The sequence below is a fragment of the Puntigrus tetrazona genome, chromosome 15 (assembly GCF_018831695.1).
Source record: "Puntigrus tetrazona isolate hp1 chromosome 15, ASM1883169v1, whole genome shotgun sequence".
Taxonomy (NCBI): domain Eukaryota; kingdom Metazoa; phylum Chordata; class Actinopteri; order Cypriniformes; family Cyprinidae; genus Puntigrus; species Puntigrus tetrazona.
In genome coordinates this window covers 18,492,036-18,516,542 of record NC_056713.1, presented here as the reverse complement: position 1 = coordinate 18,516,542, position 24,507 = coordinate 18,492,036, and the positions used below count along the sequence as shown (strand labels likewise).

Sequence of the window (24,507 nt, the reverse complement as noted above, 5' to 3'; positions counted from 1 at the left end):
GTAGCTAAGGGTTCTTGGTTTGAATCCCAATGAGTCAGTGCCCTTGGGCAAGTTGAGTGTCTTTAATACCTGCTCCTGCTGCATGCCTGTTGTATGTCTCTTGGATAAGAGCATCCTCTAATTGGCAACTACAGAAAACGTGGAACTGAATGGATCAAGGCGCTGCATCAAAGACGTAGGTTCGGTTTTAACATTGGTAGGGACATACTAAAATCACTAAAATCCATAATTCTGCAGTCTTTGATTGCCAGGAGTGCATTTCCCAAGATGTGACGTCTATGTGTAACAGCTAAGTGTGAAAACTAAAACCAAACTAAATGAATACATCGGCTGGTTGCCAAGGCAACAGTTCTTTTTTTAAAATAAAGTTGATGTATAAAAATAACAAAACTAAAACTGAAGTAAAAAATGATAAAAACTGTATCGAAAAACGACAAAAATAAAAAAAAATGAACAAAATGATAAAAATGTTAGTTCTAAAGAATAATAATAAAATAATAAAGAATAAAAATAAAAACTAAAGTAGTATTTCAATGATACTAAATTAACACTGTGAAGAAAATGATATGTGAAAGCTGAATTTAGCAGAATTTTTTATTTTAAATGTAAAAGTAATTCAAATTTTTGGGAGTTTTTTTTTAAATGGTTTGAATATGACCAACATGATGGAAAAACTTGTACATAAAATCAGTTTTAATATATTTTATTACCGTAATGGGAAAGTTTCTTTTTAAATTCTTATGAACTGTTGCCTCTTAGGACAGTAAAGTGTCTATAAGATGCAGAATGAATTTGAATTTGGACTCACTGTGCTCGTTTCCACAGCTGGATGTGCTCAAAGATATATTCATTTCTTTCCGATTTCTTCAGCGGTATGTGTGTGGCATTGGTTCTTTGACGTGAACCTGGATCTTCCATGTTTGCTCAGGCTGTTTGTTTAGATTGAGTACTTTGATAACCTAGCTGTTAAGGCAGAGTGGGATTTGCCGATTCTAGAGCCACACAATATCCTCTGCGATACTGTCACTGATACTGACCCTTGTTTCGATCTTATCTGTTTGGAGGTCGCTGCTGGTGAATTAGATGATCTCTCAGGTTTGTCACAGATGCAGGAAATTTGAGTGCCACTGTGATAGCTGGTCTTCCTCACAGTCAGATAGCGGAGATGAATTAATTGTATAAAATACCATTCATATGTCATGGACCCTCTCTTGATTCTTGCATTGAGACACTGAAAATGCTTGTCTTACACACATCACGCAACTCTGAGAATGGACCTTGACCGTGCCTAGTAGTAAAAGCGTAAAAAGAGAAGTGAATGTGACTAATTGATTATAATGTTGATTAGTTTAAGTCAGAATACACCACTCTGTAGACAGTTATAAGGATCTTTTTGAAACGCTTCCCACTGAATGATAGAAATGTTAAGTGTGTGTAATATCATAAGTGTACTGTATGTTTGTTGCCTATGAAGTGCGTTTCTATCATTTCTGGGTTCATCATTACCTTTGAATAATTTAAATTATTCAGAATCCTTTTCTTAGCGACCGATTTAAAACCAATTTACTATTTTTATCATTTTTGAAAATATTTATTATTAACATTTTTAGAATTACTGTAAAAATTATTATCGTATTTTATTTAAACATAATTGTTTTTGTTGATAAAAATCTATTTAATTTATTTTTAATTTTATGTATATAGACACTGAACACCAAAACCTTTAAGATTTTTAGTTTTCAAAATTTGTTTAAAATTATATTTTCAATAGCCAGTTTAAAACCAATTTAGCATTTTTGTAACTTACTTTAAATGCTTTAATTTTTCTTATTCTTATTAAGAGAGTTTCTTTTTTTCTTCTTCTTTTTTTTTTTTACAAACACTGAGCCCAAAACTTTTTTTTCCAACTCAGGCTTCGATTTAAAAATTTGAGCCACGTTATAGATATCTGTCTCATATCTGTACTATTAATAAAACAACAGTAGTATCTCAATAAAAAATCTGAAATGTCATAGAAGCTGAATATAGCTGAAACTTGCTTTCAAGTTTTGAAGATTAAAAGTTTTGAGGCGTGTTATAGATATGTTTCTGTTATTGCTAAAAATATATTAACTATCATTTCATGAGGTATTTCTTTGTCCAATCTCAAATACATTGGTACTTTCAGTTGCGTTGTTTCACTTCTCTCCCGTTGCCTCATGGGATAGTAAAGTGTTCATGAGATGCATGCTTCAGAATGAATTAGAATTTGGACTCGCATGCTGTTTTATGTAAGATAGAAGTAGTGGTATTGGAACACAGGGTATGTTTTCATTATCCTGCAGCTCTAGAGCGATTAGTCACATGACATTTATGGCTCGGGAACATACTAATGATATACGGTGGAAATTTGCATGCTGTAATAAACTGCATTTCTGACTTAGAAGCTTTGCACTTTCATAAACACAGGTGTGTAAAGGCCATACCGACTGAGCTGAAAGACAACTACGTAGTATGTGTGTGTGTGTGTGTGTGTGTGTACTGCAGGACCACTCTCCACTTCAGCAGCGTGTGTGACCTGCATACTAACACGGCCTCATACCTGCTATATAGTGTGTCGCAGTGGCACTGAGGGACTCTGAATCCAGCCGGTCGTGTGCTGAAAAACGATTTACACACTCTCTCAGTCACTGTTGTTCTGTTTGTTCCTTCTTTTCTCTACTTCCCACACACACACACACACACATAATGTGTTTGTCTGCATTGCAGTGGGCTTGTGGTAAACCTCATGGGGGTTCTTTGGTTTTTAGCCACCTATCGCAGCCCACATTTGTTATGCACGCGCGCGCATGTGTGTGTGTGTGTGTGTGTGTTTGCTGGAGACTGGTGGTTAAAGAGGCGGTGTGATCCATGAACTATCACTGAGCAGGACGCTAAACCTCAGGTTGCTCCGTTGGGAGTTGCCCCTGCAGTATAGTGTAAGTCGTTTAGATGAGAATGTAGTTGAATAGAATTGGTGGTACCTCTAAAATAATAATAAAAAAATTATAATTTACTCTCCTTATATTGCTGCTTTTTTTCTCTCTATGAAACACAACGGAGAATTTCATGTACCTTTTTTTCCGATACTGATGTTTTTTTTTTTTTTTTATCCTTCTTGACAGACTTCATTACAGTGAATTGTTGTATGGAAAAATAATAAAAATGAAAATGAAAATTGTCATCATTTACTCACCCTCATGTTGCATACCCCTATGACTTTCATTCTTATGTGACACAAAAGAAGCTGTTTTGAGGGACTCATTCTTTCCTGTCTTTGTTCATTGTAGTAGAAGTGAATGAGGGCTGTTGGTCTCCACGCAATCCATACGACTTATGAACAATTGCAGAGGAAAACTTGCTTATTTATTGACCAAATGATATACCAAAATTACATTTTAATTATTTGAATGTACAAACACTTCATATCAATATCTTGATATCTTAACATCACGCAGAGTATATGCTGTAAACTTGAGATGAAAAATTATTTTTAAAAAAACAATGATTATTGTAGGTTTTTCTACTTTAAAATGTCATGTTAAATTTGATGTCACTATCAAATTTCTCTCTCTATATATAGAAAAAATATATATAATTAAATAAAAAAACATATATATATATATTTTTTTCCACAGTTTTGCCACAAAGATCTGGCTATGCTATACTGGAGCTGCTCAGTACAAGACATCATATTCTGTGACTTTAGATTAACTTAATACTGCCGTTGACCTGGTGTCCCATATCTGTCCTGAAAACCTCTCAGTTTGGCCACAAGCCAGTTCTCCATGTGCTCCACATTCCTGTGACTAATTTAATTGGCCTCAGAACTCAGAACTTAATAAGGTTAATGCGTTGCGACAACTGTGAAAGGACTTAATTAGCCATTAGAAAGTGAAAGGCGCTTGACATCCGTCATAAAAACGGATGAATTTCAATCCTGGATCACTTTAACTCGAAATGCAAGGAAATGAAGGCATAGACAGAATGCATGAACAAATCACGCTGTACATTAAAGCAGTTAAGCTTTAGAGTTTAATTGAGATCAATCTGGCAACCTGTTTTTTTTTTGCTTCAGAGTAGTTTACTGTCAGTCTTCTTAAACTAAATATCGCCAGATATTATTTTACCTACAACAAATGTATAGCAAATTGCAGTTCAGTCCCAGAATGCACTGCATTATGTCTTCTACCTTCTTGTCATCAGCCATACTGATAAAGTAAATGTGACTGGCCTAGCCTAAAGCAGTCTCTCCACACACACACACACACACACACACCCGCACATCTCTTGTCAAACTGACTGGCTCTCGGTGAACATATGCTAATGTCTGGAGCTGTGTCATATTGGAGCACTTGCTCGTTTCCTCGCATAGCCAGCTTCCCCTCTCACATGCCTCTTAGATGTCCCTTCTCTTCCACACAGGAGCTGTTCATTTCTGATCTCCACAGATGGCTTCAGAGCTCTTTAACCTTTCCATTACAGCTACACAAAAACCTTTTTGATATGAGTGAATTCATAAAACGAAAAGGTTTTTTTTTTCTTGGAGGTTTAAGAGACTACTTTTACGGCATGCTTAAAGTGCAAATTGAAAATGTATTATTTCAGCAGCACAAAATGAGAGTGCAAAAAGAATTAATTTTTCCAAAGAGGTTTACTCTCCCCTTCCAATGTGCCTTTGCAATATATATATATATATATATATATATATATATATATATATATATATATATATATATATATATATATATATATGCAACTTTAAAGTTTGCTCTCCTATTTTTGTTTTAATTTGTAAATAAGGCAAAAACACAAAAAAAAAAAAATGCAAATGCACGCACACACACACACACACACACACACACACACACACACACAGTCTGGTCATCTATCCTTGTAGTGTGTATTCAGGTTTAAGTCCTCGCAAGTGCACACACACACACACAGACACAGTATATATATAGAAAAAGACAAAATTTCAAAACATCATGTTTGTTATTATGTTATAATGTTTTATTGCGTTAGTTAATTGTATTGTGAGTTATTTTTTAACCTAGTAAAAATAACCCAAATGCAGTTTTATTGAGATTATATATGTATGTACAGTATAAATACGTATGTACTTTAACTTTGCTGAACAGCAGGGTTTTAACGTCACATTTGATTAATTAAAATCGCATGCTATTTTTATATAATAATTAATCACATGCATACAAAATGCACGCACAATATTATATTGCACAATTCAAATCGAGAAGCCAGTTTCCCTGCTGCACAAGTCAAAGAAAATAAATCCAATCATAATCTTTTTTTTTTTTTTCTGGATGCGCACTCATCAGTGAGGGCATGTCCGTATGATGACCCATGGCAATTATGTCTGGACAGATGGAAATGAATGCGATGTGAATGAAGTGACCTGCTGCCACAGTGACAAGAATCACAGCTTGTTTGTCAAGCAAGAGTCGGTGTAGTCTCTGATTGAATGTCTCTCTCTCTCTTTCAGTTTCTTCATTTCACTTCTGTAATTCATTGCCTGTTGTATTGCTGTTTTATTTTCTCTTGTATACTCGCTAGGGCTTTCTGAGGCCTGCGCGGCGCTGTTTAGGGCTTACTGGCCAGCTGACTGGATGTGGCATGAAGAAAGAAGTCTCAAAATGTTAAAATATAAGCCACGGCTGAACGGCAGTAGTCAGCTATCAGTGTTCCCTGCTGACAGTTTGCCATTGTTCCGCTTTGCAACTCAGTTTAACAGGTGTTATTGATACAAGACATCAACAAACGTCAAGGCTCTGGAAACTGATTCCGTACAGCGAGCAAACTCGGCTCGCTCTAAAATCCATTTAACAGAAGCACGCACCTCTCTCTTGTTCTCTTTCACCACAGCGTTTTAGACCTGGAGACGTGCCAGAGACAGAAGGGCTTGTGCTCAGCAGTTTTTTTTTTTGTTCCGATCTGAAAGAAAGGGGATCATTTTCATAATGCAGTCCTCCCACGATTTAAGCTTGTAGATGGTATTGACAGATTTTCCTATATGCAGTGCATATATGTTACTTAAAGACAATAGTCAATAGCTTCCCGTGCACTTTTAATAGCTCCACTGCTGGTCAAATATGCATCAACATTTTTTGAAATAGAATAAAAATATTTTGTTGCTGTATATTTGTAGCAATATGTGTGAGCGCACAGTATTCAACCCTAAGACAAGAAAGCATTTTGGTGTTAGGACAGTTTGGTGAAAGGTTTTGATCCTCATTAAATTAATATCTCTCTCTCTCTCTCTCTCTCTCTCTCATACATACACACACACACACACACACACACACACACACACACACACACACACACACACATATATATTTTTGTGCATGTGTGTATATACAGTCATTGAAATGTATAAATAATATATTGTGGCATAATCATAATTTTTACTGTATATATATATATATATATATATATATATATATATATATATATATATATATATATATAACATTGTAAAACAAAATATACAGTAATAACATATTTACATTTTTTAACAATATTTAATTTTATTTTATTGTAATTAAAGTTTCTTCGTATTCTAATTTCTGTTCAATAAACTTTACACTTTATTGATATTCACTTTAATACATTTGAATATTTATATAGATTTTATGAGTATGTAAGTTAACATTAAATCATATTAGCATATTAGAACGATTTCTTAAGAATTGAAGGGTGTGACACTGAAGTAATATCTGCTAAAAAGTCAGGTTTTTTTTTTTTTACATTCTTTACAAACAGTTGTTTTACATTGTAACAGTATTTATAATACATATATGCATTAAAAATAAAAAATTATTTCAAATTATTGCTGTCAAACAACTGATCACGATTAATTATATATTTATATATATATATATATATATATATATATATATATATATATATATATATATATATATTAATTTTATTTTAGGGGTGCATTTTTAATCAAATAAATGCAAATGAAAATGCTAGAAAATCTTAGAAAGTGTCAGTGGAAACAGACCTCATATTTGATCCGATCACGTTTTTGCTGCTGTTCTCAGACTACAGAGTCTACAAAAGGTCCCTGTGCCGTCTGTGAGTGCTCTACAGCAGCTAGGGGTAAATTCAAGCAGCAAACAGCAGATGGGGTAAATAGAGTACATGTGGTGTGTTTGATTTGACTGGTATTTGTGGTTTGTGGAGCTGAGCTGTCCGTAGTGCTGAAGTCTGTCAGGCTGCTGCAGGTGTCTGCTTTCTCTTTTATCACGATGCTCTCTCTAGGTGCAGCTGAGGCTACGTTCCAGTTTTAGCCCAAATGAGCGGCGACGCTTTGTCAAATACAAGCTGTTGATTTATTTATTGTTTGTATGTTGTGTATTTGTTTCTTGGCTTCCATGCAAAGCTCGACGTGATAAATAGGCGCACACAGCAAGTTATGTTTTGTCATAAATCATTCATAATCAGACCATCGGCTTCCAATCTTGTTTCTGTTTTTATTGTGGAAGCTATGGGTTTGGGAACTCGTAACGCATTCCACTGTCAGTATAAAACGTCTCTGACCTTTGTAAAGGTGTCCGTTAACTCCTAGTCGTTTCCAATGTGTTTATGCGCATATATGCAAAAATATTTTATATAATTATAAAATAACGATTTTTTTTGTCTCGACAAGCCACAACAAATAAATCAGTTATTTAAAATACATTTTATAATATTACATTATGAATAAAATGAATATTTTGATCTGAAGAGCAGGCCGGATGTATCAGAATTTATAGAAACTGTAGCTTGTCAGTGTACTGCAATAATAATAATCATCTAAAAAATATATAAAATATATATTTCATATATAGTTCATATATAAAACTAAAATAGCCAATGCAATAAAATATGTTCATTTTGCATGTATATATTTAAGAAAGATATTATTTATATATTATATACATTCTCAATATAAATATACATATGTAAATACATCAAAAAAGTTTTTAAATTGACGGCATGTGTTTATTTTTTAATTTACATAATAAAAATATACAGTAGACAAACATATATTATACAAAAGCAAACTTTTTTTTTTTGAATTTGAATAATCACGATCGAGTTTGATAGCACTAATTTGAAATTATTTTTAGTTTTTTGATTTTTACTGTATATATATATATATATATATATATATATATATATATATATATATATATATATATATATATATATATATATATATATATATATATATATATATATATATATATATATATATATATATGATTTCCATTATGATTTTCATTGGGATATATGTATTTATTTTTTCCCCATAAATACACAACAAAAAATGTAAGACATTTTTAAGCTCTGGATTGTGGCGTTTTATGTCACTTTTCGCCGTGGCCTCGCTCGTACATTTGTCTCTCAGTATAAAATGTCTTTGGCCTTTGTCAAGGTGTCTGTTAGCTCCATGCCATTCCACTTCTCAGATAATTACACGTCTCTAAAAGTGAGAGCACATGTCCACAAATTCACCTTGACGTTTCACCTCATTTTCCACCTCTCTCAGGCTAACAAAGAGCACCTCCTCTTCCTCCGCCAGGAAGTTTTTTCCCCTCATCCTGCCTTCCTCTGCTTCCTCCTGCATTGGCATTCACAGCATGACACTTACCTGCTCTCTTCCTCTCTGATAAAACAGAAACAGCCCCGTGGTGCCACCGAGAGCTCGGCACATATGAGATAATTTGCTGTTTGATCAAAATAATTGCGCTGTCGGAATCATCTCAGAGAGCCACTTCATTGCTGTTCGACGGATAGCAGAGGAATATAGAAAACTCATGGAGCGGATCAACATCCCAGAGTGCCGAGGGATGCTAGAATGTGGTTGTAAGAAAATAGTTTCATGAAATAAGATAAATGAGGTGATTGGGGTTCATCTTGATGTCCTTGGATATATGTACTGATGCTTTAAAGGTTGCGTTCCCGAGATGCAGGTCTTGTTGCCAGCTGACAGTGAATTATTACTTAATTTTATTTATTTATTTATTTTCTTTGGCCTTTCCATTCTAATTGAAAGGAAGAGTAGAGACAGGGCTAGAAAGAAGAACCACAGCTCATTGTGTTTGATGAATTAAATCTCTAACTCTCTTTAGACATTTTTTTAAATGTCAGCTTCAGATTAATTTTTCCCCCCATTTCATTTAAATGTATTTGTTGTTGTTTGACGAGGAAAATTCCTTATTTCGCATTTAAATTGAATTACAATCGAAATAATGTATTTCTTTATTAATTAATACAGTAAATTGACAGTGTCTGTTCATTTTTGTTACATCCATATTGCTGTTCAGATTAAGATTTATTTTATTTATTTATGGTGGTTTGGAAATGTATTGTCGTTATAAAAATTTTAATTAAATCAAATTAAATTCATACTTTTATTTTTAAAAATACATTATTTCTACTGGTATATATATATTGGATTTAAAATAAATTACTATATTTTATATGCATTTTATAACATTACTTTTCACATTAATATTTCATTTTAAATAAAATGCAAATGTCTTTATTTTGATTATGGTCTGATTATAGATTTGAAAGTATTTTTTAAGTTATTTTGCAGTATTCTGGCTTCAAGTTAAAAGATTAATGTGACTTTTTGTTTTTAATTTCACATTTATTTGTTGGAAAATTCCCTATATCTGAATTATCATTATTATTATTTTTATTTATAATTTTTTATAATTTGTAATTTTTTTATTTGTTTCCCAAAAAGTAATTAAATTAAATGGACAACCTATTGTTTTTACATATTTTTGTAACATGCGTCACGCTCTGTGTGAGCTGTGACAACATCTCTTATTATTTCCGCCAACATTTACTCTTTGGCTTTAGTGGCTTTTCGGCTTTTGTCTTTTCCTTTCCGCGTCCCACTGTGTGAGACTAAAACAGTGTGCTTGTGCGGGTCTGTGATTACAGCACCACGCAGAATTACTTTATGCGTGCGGTTTAATCTTTCTCAACAAACAACTCCATGAAAGTGTGCGGTCTCACTCGTTCATATCATGCTGGGTTTCTTTATGAAAAGCAGTCAAGCTGTAATAATGCTTAAGCTAATGTGCTCGGCTCTATAAGACAGGAAATGCAGACCACTAGAATTCGTGTGCAGGGCCTGATGACTGGCCACAGATGATGAGCGATGAGTCAGAAAGCGTTCAATTTAAAACTTATGCGCTGTCAGCAGCAGAATCAATGAGGGATTTGAAGATAACACATTCAAAGGAACGCTCTTTGTGAAGCTTCGCACAAAGAAATGTCTGGTTTCATGAATTTAATTTATTGAGCAGTATTACTTGCTGGTGACATCACAGCCTTTGGAGACATCTTTTATGAACTTGCTTTTATAAACTTGATTTTTCTTTTCATTAGCGATGCTTTCTTTCTTTTAATAATTAAATAATTGTATTTTTAAATAATCATTTTTTTCTATATTTTATAGTTTTTTGTAATATTTTATAATAGTGTTATATAATTATAAAATATTGTAAACGCTAATTTTCTGTTAAAGCCTACTTTTTATAATGTTATTTGAGAATTCGTGAAACAAAATCGGGTGCAATTTTGTTTTTCATTTAATTTTTACTGTTATATAATACACTTGTAGGACTTTTATATGTGAAGGACCTCGGTTATTGACTAAACTCTGCACAATGGTGTAATTAAAAGTCTGGTTAAAATCATCCTAATAGATCTGGAGAAATTTAGCATTACATCGCTCGTTCGCCAGTAGATCCTCTATAGTGAATGGGTGCCGTCAGAATGAGAGTTCAAACTAATGCAGAGTTCACATAAATGTAACAAATGTTTATTTTATTATTATTGATTATAGACTTGTATTCTGACAGGCATTAATTGATTAATTGATTTTTTTGATGGCTGATGGCACCCATTCGCTGCACATTGATGTCTATTCCATGCAATAACGAAAATAAGTGATTCAATTTGCTGCAAATTTTCATTTTGTAGGTCGACTATTACTTGAAAAAGAAAAGAAAAGAAATGCAATAAAAGGCAATTTCACAAAACATGTCATAAAGTGATATCTTTTTTTTTTTTGTTACAATTTTTTTTGTTCAACTAAACAATTGATGAAGGCTTTTACGGCAAATAGACATGATAGGATATCACAGACAGCCACTTCTCCACCACATAAATAATGTTTCCTTTGAAACGTGTGACACGCAGAGAACTAACCAGAACGAATGGGGCAGAGGGAACAATAAACTAATTTGTGTATCTGATCTCTTCCTTCCACATCTGTCTTTCCCTTGACCTTTATTGTTGTGACATTTTGACAGTTCAAAGGTAGAAGAGAGGAGATGCTGCAGGCAGAAAGTCTTTTCTCCAGAGAGTTTGTGTCACGCTGCGCATGAGAACGTCTCGCAGTGTGCTTTGAGGTGTATGTCACTCTTGTTCTTTCCTTTTCGATTTGTTTTCTTATGATCAGACAGAAAAACAGCGTTCAGTGGTAAATGAAGTTTTGATGTTCCTTATCCCACTCGGTTATTAAATCGTATTCCATTCCGCTCAGGTCATTTAGAACCAAAGGTGAAATGTGCAATGTCTAATTTTTTTAAAAAGATTTTCATAATTTGATGTAACTACAGCCAATAACTTAATCGGAGACCTATTTTTCTGGTATAAAAACAGTGAGTATTTTTGGATGAATAAATATTTCAGTTGGAGTGACAGCGGCGTCTACATGAAGATTTAATGCATCTAAAATAAAGTGGCACAACCAATTTTTGTACGATGTTATGGAAAGCACTTATTAACTGAATATTTATATGAAACCGTAAGAAAAAGTCTTGATGTTGATGGCATAAAAGCTCCAAAGCTGGTTTCAAATAGACAACAGAGTGTTTACTCTGAACCACTATTTAGGGACTCGATACTTTTTCGCCAAAACCATGTGATCTGCGACACTTCATTGCTAAAAGATATCGAGTAACGGGCCTTTTAATTGTAAAGTTGAGAGACAAACCTAGAGGTTTACAAAACTTCTTTTCACCACCAAAATACATAGATTTAAATCAGTGCATTTTGATTTGGTCCATTTATATAAAATGATTCGCTTGTATTTGACAGAAATCTACATGAGCAATATTATGGCATAAAACAATGTTGTTTTGCCACACTACAACACTGCAACTCAGTTGGTTATTACCAGAAATTCTTATTTAAAAACAGCTTTTGTCATGCTACTGGAAATGATGACAGGTTAGTAGCATTGCTTGCTAGTTACTGTTTGCACTGTCGAAATACACCTAGGGGTGGTTTATAGTTGAATTCTGCAGGCGGGTGTTATTTATTTGTGATGCTTGTGGCATTTTGAATGTTTGAATCTGCTGCTAGTTTGATAGTAACTTTCCTAAAGAGCATGCTTTAGCACGCTGTTGCTTTTATTGCCAGAAGTATGATGCATGAAGACAAATATTTTACAAGTGCTGCTCAATGTTGTGAATACATTTGTGATACATTTTTCAGGTTTATGTGATGAAAGTGACATGACAACAAATCTTTTATAATATTAAAATGTTTTTACTGTCACTTTTGGTCATTTTATTGCATCATTGCAAAATATTGTATTTCTTTTAAAATCGAATGCTCTACAATTTTAGATGGTCACAGAGGACTGATAACTTTTGAAAAAGGTGAAACCAAAAAATGAAATTTACCCACCCATTCAAAAAATGTAAATGAATGGGGAAATTCAGCATTACATAAATGCATCTTGGATTGCCAGAGATAGAATTTTTCCCAAGTTTTTAGATTTGTGGGTGAACTCGTTCTTCAAGCACAATAGCGATGGGACATTTTTAGGTTACTTTTTCCATTTCACTCCAAAAATAGCTAGAAATGCTGAGGTAGAAAATGAAGTAGGTATCAGCAGAACTGTTCAGTCCACAATCTGCTGATTTGGCACCCAAAGCAAAAATGAAGTGGGAGAGAGAATGGTAATTAAACATTACGGTCAAGACATTTATGAGTCAACATTTGAGTTTTATGAGTGATCCTTAAATAGTCGGACTTTTTAAATAGCTCATATAAAGGCCAAATTGGTACTGGGAGGTGGACTTGAGATACTGTTTCATTTTAGCGCACGTTTGGTAAAGGCTGAATTAATAACTGCATAAAGTGCAACCAAGGCTGTCATAGTGAGATGTAAGGATAAAATATAGATGAATAAGGAAAAAAGAAATGACTGACCTAGTAGTGGTGCTGCTTTAAACATGCAACTTTTCTAAGGTAAAAAACATCACTGCAGCTAAAAATACAAAAGCAATACCAAAGTCAATTATAGTCAACAAATCGAATAGTTCATGAGCAAACAAACATGCGATTCAACTCTTAATCAAAACATCATGCAACATCATGTTTTCTTCTGAAAAGAGAATGCACGAATTTTAGCTTTGAGATTTCTATACAAACATTTTATATTTTTTATTTTTTTACAAATGGCTCTTTCATACGGATGAATGCCTGTGAAAACTCCTTGTACTTTAATTTCCAACCATTCAGGAATGCTTGTAGCACCTTGCAGCTTTTACAATGTAGTAATCAAACCTCGTTCCCCAGGAACACATGCTAGAATGAATGTGTCATAAACCACCAGCGATATGTAATGGTGCGCGGCTAGCTTGTCTGTACACAAAAGCAGTTGCCGTGACAACATGCCCAGACACTTCAAAGTAGCTTTTGGCGAAATGAAAACATTCAATTGGCATGCAAATCATGCATTGGCTTGAAAACGTGTTTCCGCAAACATGCAATATGTCATTTAAAGTCTACATGTTGTCTGGAGATTGCTTCCAGACTCTATGGAAGTTGGAGAGCTTTTGCTGATCGCATCGCAGGCATGACCTGTCTGTGATCTGATAAGCTAAGTCAGGAAGATAAGCTATGAATATTTTTTAATGTTACATTTGCATAAAGTAATGCATTTGCAATATAAACGGTTGATCTTTTTTCATGAGCTTATTAAATGTTTGTCATTTGTGGATAATTCATCAACAATATAGAGATGTTTTTCTGCTATTTAAATTAGTGAGTACTTCATCAGTCAGCACAAGTAATTTATTAATGCTTTTTAATATGTGGCATCTGCAGATAATTATGAGATATTAACTGCTAATTGTTTGAATTAGCTCTCTTTTTATGTTCTCAGACGTCATATTTGGATAATTTGGGGATAATTCTACACGCATGAAGCCTAAACTATATCCACCGCGATCGCTTCAAACTGGCAGCGTTCCTTTCTCTGAAAGGCCCTCTGCCTTATTATTTCAGAGAAAAAATTATCTTTCAGTCTTCAGACCTATGTTTAGGTTCACTGTAATCATAAGACTTGAGATCTAATGTCAAAGCAACAGGAAAATGACAGGAGGAAGCGGACTGCAGAGGCAATTGGAAATGGTGACGGCACACATGCTGGGAACTGGCTGGGATTTAAAAGGGATAGCTCAAAAAAGAAAATTCTGTCAGTAAGTAGTCACCCTCATGTTGTTCCAGTGAACTTTGTTTACCTTCAGATCTCCAAATGCAAATTTTTGATGAAATCTGAGTAGACAGCAATGCAACTGACACGTTCAAGGCCCAGAGAGGTAGTAAGGACATCGCTAAAATAGTTCTTGTGACATCAGTGGTTCAATCTTAATGTTATTAAGCAATGAGAATAATTTATGTGCACCAAGAAAAAAAAAAAAAAAACATTCAACAGATCTCTTCTGAGAATTTACTTTAAAAAAAAAAAAAAATACTTACACTGAAATGGCTTCGGGCTTGAAAAATAATCTTGAGTTTTGGGGTGTACATTATATGATTTTTAGCTATCCCTTTAATTGTTTCAGGAACGCAAAAACATCATGGATGTGTTTAGCCTGAGCTTGAAAGTGAAAATGGATGTCACGGCCTCAATTTATCTGGAAATGAATCAGCTGATATGCAATTTCACAGGCACCGTCAGAATTTACACACCTATAAAGAGCCATTAAAAACGACCACTATATTATAAAGATTGCCCATTAAGCAGCATTAAGCATCTCCGATCGGTAACCAATATTCATTTGCATGCATAATATATCAGAGGCAGGTTCATGAAATGTTCATAGGAGTTCATGACTGTTAACTTAACGGCTTTGACCATATAGCCTACGAAACGATCCACTCAGGAGATGATATTTAAAGAATCCTCAGGACAGGCACTGCAGACGTGACTGGAGCGAGGAGTTTATGATTAGCAAACACAACGATCAGAGGCGCTTTAATCAGGTCCTGCTATGGCAGCCAGCCAGTTCCATATGCGCTCTCTCGCAGGAGAGAAAAATCACAAATGAGACCTCTTTAATATCTCAACTGTTTCAATGATGTTAAATGGAGAGCGAATGGAGTCTTGCTGAAGTCTCCTGCTTTACAGATTTTTCTCTTCTAGAACTTCAAAAGAGATGAAATCAAATGAAATTAATGTTTCCAAAATGCCAAAATACTAACGTCTACAATCAAAAATCACACGCATCATATCTGCACTGTTGTACACACAGGCAACTGCACATATCTTGGGTCATCCAAGATAACACAAGATTTCTGACTGAACTTAGTTTGGTAATTGTTGATGAATCTAAACGGATGTTAGTCATGCTGTAGAGTTGAAGTGGCAGGGAAGACAAGGAGCTCAGTCTTTGCCAGATTATGCTGTAGGTGGTGTTCCTTTACCTAATCCGAAATGTCTGCCAGGCAGCCTGAGATCTGTGCAGTTGCCGTTGGATCATCTGGTTTAAGTAATTGATGTAGCTGTGTGTCATCAGCACAACAATGGTAGGAGAAGAAGTGTGGGTCTCGGTAATGTAGCGTATATGAAAAAGAGGTCCAAGAACTGATCCCTGAGGAACCCCAGTGACCGGTTGATGCGCTTTAGATACCTCCTCTTCCCAAGCCACCCTGAAAGACCTGCCAGTCAAAGAGGATTCAAACCAGAGAAGTGGAATCTCTGTGATGCCCAGAGATGAGAGAGTGGACATGAGGATCTGATGATTCACAGTGTCAAAAGCGGCAGGTAGATTAAAATATTAATAGAAGCAAATGCAGCTTAATCATACTAAAATAGCACTGATTTCAACTACGTTGTTATGATGTGACTTGTACTCAGAATTATAAGTCATAGAATTTTTAATTTAGAATTTATTACTGTAGTCTGTCCTTGGCGTCAGCAGGCCTTTGCTATAGATCAATAATTCTAATAGGTCATGTTAAGAGGACAAAAAGATCCTGATGTAAAGAAATTTATAAATATATAAATTTCTTCTGAGCTTTCCCTTCCCCTACTTGGGGTTCTCGGATGCTCGGTTGCCATGGTTATGAGTAGCACAAATCAGACTTTAGCCATTTTTTTTCCACTGCACGCTTTCGCTGGCTATGAACACAGTGAAAATAAACAGTGCTGATGTCCTATTTACTGAGAGTTATGGTGAGAGGAGGAAGCAGGCAGCAATGGAGATCTCTCCAGGGAAAAGCAGGTGCTCTATCTATTTTATCATGTATACATTTGTCAAGCAGAGGATACCAGGAAGGTTGTGTCTTCGCCTGGTTTGAGTTGATAAAAGCGAAAGCGCAAACAGTGCAGCCTGGTTGAATTTTTGCATGCCTGAAGCCACTGTTTGATCACATCTGGTGAAGAATAACTCCAGAAACAGGCAAACCTTACAGGTATGCTTCCTGAAAAGCTGACATGCTGGTTCATGTATTCAGAGATTAAATAAATGCTTTAATAGAATATTTTCAACGGTATGCAGATGGATGAAAATGCAATGCTGATTTAGATTTTTGAGCACTGGGATGCCTGTAAATCAAGTGGTTTACATAAATCAATCAGTAAACATAAATGTATTTTAGGATATTAAAACTGAACAACAGATATAAAAGAAAATCAAATCTCGCATTTTACAATATTGTATACTATAGCATTGTATGCATAAAACGACGGGTCCGATATACAGTGAAAGACTATCATTACACTGTCTGTGTATTTGTGTTTAGGACTGACTCAAAACTTGCTTTTTGTGAGTTTTGAGTGAAAATGCTGAAGAGTTTTAAATTGATTCACTTAAAAAAAAAGTTGAACAGATTCATACAAATAAACTTGCTGAAGGCATAATTAATACTAGTGTAAACCAAAGATTATATAGTATTAAAAATAGATAAGAAAGGTGTACTTGTAAAATAAAAAAGCATGCTAATTGTTATAATATTTAACAGTAATACAGTTTTTACGGTGTTTTTTAACGTAAGAGACTTCATTATTTAAACATTAAGATTTAGGTTCAGTTTCAAGGTTTTAAAATTAGGTCAAGCACCGTTGTCTCTAATATTTCTGCACTTCTAGCAAATTGAAATATTTCAATTAGCGTAAAGGTATTATAGGTGAGTGTTTTGAGCTGTAGCGACTCTCCACCGGTAATCTAGATACTGAAACTCAATGTAAATTAACAGATATTAACTGTTTGCTGTGAGTGATTCCCGTTTGGCCTGAGAGGGAACGCTTTCTTTTGCCATGAGTGTCTAATCTTTGATTTTATGCCTTCATTTACCTCTTGTCGCACAATGGATGCAAATTACTCCCGGGATCCGAGCATGCAATTAAACACCTCACTTCAGAGTGTGACGAGGTCTGTGATTAAAAGAGAAGCTGTGTTGAATGGGCAAGCCTTGTCTGGCAACACACTAACACTTCTGCACAGGTTTCTATCCTTTGTATACTGACGACTTATTAAATGTGAAGATGTTGAATGATATATTTCATAATATAGTGATAACAGAAAACAAGAACTGCACTTTTCATTTGAGAAAATGGTTATTTTATGTCTTCATAAACACTGTGATTAGTCTTGAAGTCATCACAATTAGTAAACACAATAGCTGAAGTGAAATAGAGTTGAGTGCATACACTGGAAGAAAGAAATATCCCACTCTTTTAAAGGAAGAGCAGCGCTGCGTGACACTTGGATATTTTGCTTATACAGAAGATTGATTTTAGCCATTAAAAGTGAATTAGCTTTTTATGATTCTGCACTTGATTCTGTGACTACAACTATATGAATAAAAACCTCTTTGGAGTCTCATTGATATGCTGTTACACTTCGCTGAGTTTTCTTTACAACAGAAGTAAATCTATGCAAGTCTTATTAAAGCAATGAAACAGGCTTTTGGTCGAACGACTGTGGGACATTGTTAATTGCGAATTGGAAAGCAAATTAAGTTTGATTAAAAGAGACTGGGCTAAATTTGGTGATTCTTTCTGAATTGATATGCAGTGTAGCTCATGTTGATCTTTTTTATTTCTAAAATATAGGCAATATTCACATATAACAAACTGTATGTACTGCGTCCTGAAATCAAAGTATATATATATTGTGTATATAGGCTTTAAAGAGTGACGTTAAACTAACTGTCAAACTTCCACTTTCTTGTTTTTAGCCATTTTTATCTTTTTTTTGAGAACCCGTCAGCATAAAACTTTTAAGTAAGCAAACTGTTATTGGTGTGCCTCAGGGTTCAGCTTTAGGGCCAGATGTTTTTTCAGCTGAGACTTCAAAGAAACACATTTTTTTTCTGTTCATTCTTCATGCTAATTAGTTTTTAAGAAGTAGTCAGACAGATGCTGCATACCTTCCTGTCATAATGATTCATTTAGGCTGGCATTAAAGCAGGACCTTGTTCTATTATTTTTGGTGAATAAATGCTCAGTTGCAGCATTGTTGTACAGAAGATAGGAGGAGTTTTTTTGTCGTCTGCTGGCTACTTCTGACGGAAATGTTTACGTGAGGTTTCCTTTTATCAAATGCATGTTTAACTTAGAAAAACTGCCTTTTTATGCTATTATAATTGATTTAACATGCTGTGCATTGCTATGCTCCATAATTGTTGCTGCTGTCTTCTTTACTGTCAGTCATTGCACGCATTAGGACATTATAAAAGGCTGAGAAAACTGACTGATGGACGTTTTCATAAATGAAACGCTTGTCATCTTTTCCAGGGATGAGGCACTGTTTATCGCTTCCTCCACTGCCTCTCGTCATGCTGTTTTGGTCCGTTAGAGAGTACGGCTATAACACATCCATGCAAATCACTCCTCAAATAAGGGCTAAAAAGAAAGTGTGGTTGTCATGACGCCCATCAGCTGTTCAGTTGAGAAATGAGTACAGTAGACAGGAAAATGTCTGTCAAATCAAAGCAGAAGGACAATTAAATAGCGAGTTCAAGTAAGCTAGTGGCTCCGAGTTGGGTTTTTTCAGGACTTCTACAGTGTTGGTTACTGGACGTTTCTTGTGTTTTATTGGTTTCACGCTCTTGGAAGCCAATAATTGGCCATGTTTTTGAGGGCATGTCACGCATCCTGTCCATGCTGACATCTCTCTAATTTGACTTGCTTGAATTAACAGATGCATTTTTAAAATACATAATTAAAATTTAGATAGAATGGAAGGTACAGGTAGTAATGCATGTTAAGCCTATATATCTTACTAACAAGAAACTAAGCTTCTAACCCCAGGTCCAAAGCTGTAGTTTCAACCATGTACGTTTGTTACTTTGTGACATTGATTGCGAACGTTCATTTGATTTGCGCTATCAGGAAACACAGAATCGTTGAACTATGCTGGTAACGACTTGCGACCATAGTTGGCTAAAGATGCTTTTGGGAAACGCACCCCAGAACAACTCTCAAACCATTTCTGTCGCATCGCACCTGTTGAGAACAAATGATCTATGGTATCCGAGGCGTGACAAGAGTTAATTCCCGTCTGCCAACAAGAATTCCAAACAAGTTAGATGGGGTTTTAGACTCTGGATAATGTTGTAAAATAAGCCTTGAGAAGCAGGGGTCTATTTTCCACATGTGTGCTTCGCTGCTCTCTGAAGAAGGGGCCTGAAGTCTTCCCATGTGCTCGAGACAAGTCTTGAAATCTTCAATTTCATGCTTGCTTAGCCCACGGAACACAAATATTGATTGGTGTTTATAATTCCCAAATGATTATAGTTATTGTTTATGACCGGAAGAGGGCTAGAAGGATTTGACTGTTGAAACATCTTTTTTTCCCAAGGTTTCAGTGAGTTTAGTTAAGCTATTTGTTGTCACAATTGGTTCTCTTGCGTTTGTCTGACGTCAAACACACTCCAAAAGCTTTAGAAGAAAAGCACTCTTTCGTGTTACTTACATTGAGTCTAAACTATTTTTTGTCCTTGCCCTTTTCCCTTCTCTTTCTTTCTCTTCTGCTCCAGCTGGTTGGTGGTGAGTTTGACCTGGAGATGAACTTCATCATCCAGGATGCAGAGGCCATCATCTGCATGTTGGAGCTGCTTGAACACTGTGAAGTCACATGCCAGGCAGAAATCTGGAGCATGTTTACCGCCATCCTGCGCAAGAGTGTGCGCAACCTGCAGACCAGCACTGAGGTCGGCCTCATTCAGAGGCTATTGTTCAAAATGAGCTCTGTGGATGACATGATCGCAGGTGAGTGTTCTCGACCTGACACTTTTCCAGAGTTTTGAAATTGACCTCTTGTGAGAGCCATTTCTTTCTTTTTCTCCAAGGCGATAAATTGTTCACAAATTGTTTAAAGTGCCCCTATTACGGGGTATGAAACCTTCATATTTTGATTTTGGGATTCCCAAACAACAGGTTGACATGTACGCACACACGCTTTCATTTTCTTATAATAAGCATTTATTTTTACTCCCATCTTATGACTCCCATACAATTTATTTAATGATTCATGCTTCCAAACTCCTCCAGTGACTGGTTGATTTCATTTTAAAGCAGTTTTTGTGAGCTTTTAATGCTCCAAAAGTGGCACCTAGTGGCAAAGAATGAATTGGCATTTTCATTCAGACTAACACGAAAAAACCAAGTGGACAGGCACTGTTTAAATGTTTCAATTGCACAATGTTTCATGTTGCAGGATGTTTTCATTGCTTGCATTCAGTGTTACACACTGCATGAAAGATCATTTTCAAAAATCCATAATAGAGGCACTTTAAACGAAAGATGTGCAATAATCAGAACAGTCATGCTGTCTTTTTTGAGAAAGGTGTTTTTGCTGATTGTTACTGAAAATTAGTACGAAGAATTTTATGGTGATTTTGATGGTCTTTTGTTATTTTGGGATCTTGACAGCTGCGGTTACTATTTACTGCCGTTGTATGAAAAAGATATATTTAAATAGGCCTTTACTTTAAAACATCACTTTTTGGACATGAGTGTGAGTAAATAAAATGTTTATAATCATTTTAATTGAACTTTAAAATTATTATATTATATTATAATTGAACTCTTTAAATAAAAAGCATTATTTATTTATTTAATAAATAATTTATTTATTACATTTTTATTTTTAACTTTAAAATAAAAAAACAATAAATGTTTGTTTTATTGTATTATAAATTTCTTTATTTCCTTGATGTTTTTAATGTTTTATTTATTTTGCATTTTTAATATTTATTGTTTAATATATATCTTTTAGTTATTTATTTTTTAACATGAGTAAATATTCACTGTTTGAAATTGAATTAGCATTCAACATTTCCATACCACAAGCATGCATGTTGATCATTGGCTAGAAGGTTCACCTGTTTAGTATTTTAGGCTTTTAGGTTGCATGTTAAATCATGCTTGTTGTTTACTTTTTGCATAAAAGGTCAAGTTAACGCTCTGCGTTAAACAGCATGTGCAAGATACGGGCAACAGCTTCCATTTTTTTCCAGATTTCCATTTTTTAGACGCCTGAGAGCGGTGCGAATCGCTGTGAGTGAAAGAAATGTGGATTAAACTGCAATCTTCTCAGCGGTGGAATTCATCAGGCTTAGGCAGAAGAGAAACCGAGAGAAAAATCTCATTAGTTGCACCGTCTGGTAATGAGATTGAGTGGCAGTTTAGAGCAATATTAAATTTTAGTTACCGTTTATGAATGAAGAAGAATGTTTTTTGATTCATTCCATCTGTAATTCATGGGCAACATGTTCCTCTGTCTGCATACATTAAATGCCATTTTTCACAATCAAAATCTTCTAAGAGGCAGAGGCTGTGAATTGCCTCATGGAAGGGTTTCATCAGCAGTCTTGATGAAACTCGAAATTAAAGTGTAAAATGGCATTAATTACCATAACTTCTCATGTCATCTTCGCAGCACTGAATGTTTAACCTGAATTGAAAGAGCTGTCAACTGTAGGTGCTGTTTGCGAGCCACAGAGATATGCTATCTGAATGCTAGTAATTACATATAATAATAAAGAGATATAAGGAATGTTTGCTTCTGCGAGTTGTGGGGAGTTTCCATAGACTTCCTAAAAAAAAAGGGTTTTAATATCCTTGTGGGGACATTTGGTCACTACATTGTAACATAACATTGTAGCATACACACACACACACACTCACACACGTATATAAAATGTATTTCTGGCTAGGTGTAGCTAGATTTATTATAGCTATATATTATTTTATTTATATAATTAGTTTTTTTATCATTTATTCAATTTAAACATTGTACTATGTACGTTCCATTTTGATAAGTTGGTTTCTTTAAATAAATCAGATAATTAAAACCTTTGTATGTTTAACTAAGTTATATTGAACAGTGTCAGTTCCTGCTGAATTATGCCATTATACTCTGAAAAGATGCATTCTGGGGGTTTGATCCTCTCACACGTCTTATATTTATGCTATGAAACAATGTCTTGCTCATGTGGCACAAACACCTATGCTGCAGGAAATCCCACTGTTTACATGCGCACTCTGCCCACATCTTCTCTGTCCATCTGTTTTTTTTTTTCCCATGATGCACAGACTTGCTGGTGGATATGCTGGGAGTTCTGGCCAGCTACAGTATCACCGTCAAAGAACTCAAATTGCTCTTCAGCATGCTGAGAGGAGAAGGAGGATTGTGGGTAAGTCACTGAAAATGAGTGAAAACTCATGTAGGGCTCTAGGGCTCCAAGGGGTTGTTAGCTTCACTGCTTTTGGAGATCATCGAGCCTTTTCAGACCTCTGGAGCAATCAACCGCAGAACAGATCAGGCCTGCCCAGGTATCGATTCACCGTTCTCTCGAGTGAGGGATATTGACAGAACATTGAGTGCTGGCGGACACCAAAGTGAGAATGTTGTCACAATAGTTTTCAGTTTTTGGATAGAGTGAAGTACCCCTCTGGGGAAAAAAGAGAGACTTGGGCCGTAATGAAACGATTAGTTATGAGACGTGGAAATGGAACGTTTTGATCAACATGTGAGGTGAGAATACAACAGATTGGATCGACGTTCTTAAATCAGACGGGAGGCAAAATTTTAAGTTAATTTCAGAGGTTTTTGCTGAAAAGCTCCTGTGGGATTTTCGTTATGGTGATTTGGTTTTTCCTTAAGTTACTTGTCTTACCTCTCACGTACTTCTGTCTTCCACAGCCAAGACATGCAGTCAAACTGCTTTCAGTTCTCACTCAAATGGCACAGAGACATGGACCAGACACTTTCTTTAACTTTCCTGGCCGAAGTGCAGCTGTGAGTGACCCCATTCTTAGCCTGTTTTGCATACCTTTGCATATTTCAGATGTCGGGATGTTGAATTAAATGTTAAATAGACAATATTAAATCTTTATAAAACTTTGTCTAAATAAAATGAAAATGTAATTTTAATTGGGTTGGGTCATTGCTCCAATTTTACATTCTTTACTATCAGAAATCATTGAAACATGCTGATTTTCAATAATTAGAAACATTTCTTATTATTATCAGTGTTGAAACAAGTCATGCTGATTAACATTTTTGTGGAAACCAAGATACATTTTTCCAGTATTTAATTAATTTAAAATGTATTTTAAGTTTTCACTGCAAGTATTAATTTAGTATATTATTTTTATTATTTAGTAAAATATTAATTACACAACACACCACACACACATATACATCATATGTTTTCATGTACTTATTTATATATATATATGTAATATATATAATTTTTGCTCTCTGTTTTCTACCAGGCGATTGCCTTGCCTCCTATTGCTAAATGGCCTTACCAGAACGGCTTTACCCTCAACACCTGGTTCCGCATGGATCCTTTGAACAACATCAACGTGGACAAAGACAAACCCTACCTTTACTGGTGACTACATTCACAGCCTATGCCTTAATGCTGTTAAATGTAATTTAGTCAACTTTTAAATAAAACTTGCTTAGCAGAAAAGAAAATGACCTTCAGGGCCTGCTTCTGTAAGTAAATTAAACTGAGTGGCTTTGTTTTAGTGTTTAACACAGAAAGAGAGAGAAAGAGAGAGAGAGAGAGAGAGAGAGAGAGAGAGAGAGAGAAAGTTCTGGCTGCTTTGCCACTTATATAATGAGCTTTGTTAGAGGATTTTGTTTTTTGATGATGTGGTGGATTATGCAAGCATAAAAGGGAATT

General features: G+C 35.0%; 1 protein-coding gene across 16 annotated transcripts in view; it reads left to right on the top strand.

Moving 5' to 3' along the window:
* nbeab (neurobeachin b) overlaps nucleotides 1-24,507 on the top strand; it is a 242,452-nt gene that overhangs the window by 41,490 nt on the left and 176,455 nt on the right. For all 16 annotated transcript variants that reach the window (XM_043258653.1, XM_043258656.1, XM_043258668.1 and 13 more), the window contains exons 2-5: nucleotides 20,344-20,575; nucleotides 22,904-23,004; nucleotides 23,514-23,609; nucleotides 24,089-24,210. In XM_043258653.1, the coding sequence (XP_043114588.1) occupies nucleotides 20,344-20,575; nucleotides 22,904-23,004; nucleotides 23,514-23,609; nucleotides 24,089-24,210 (551 nt within the window). The remainder of the gene's footprint in view (nucleotides 1-20,343; nucleotides 20,576-22,903; nucleotides 23,005-23,513; nucleotides 23,610-24,088; nucleotides 24,211-24,507) is intronic.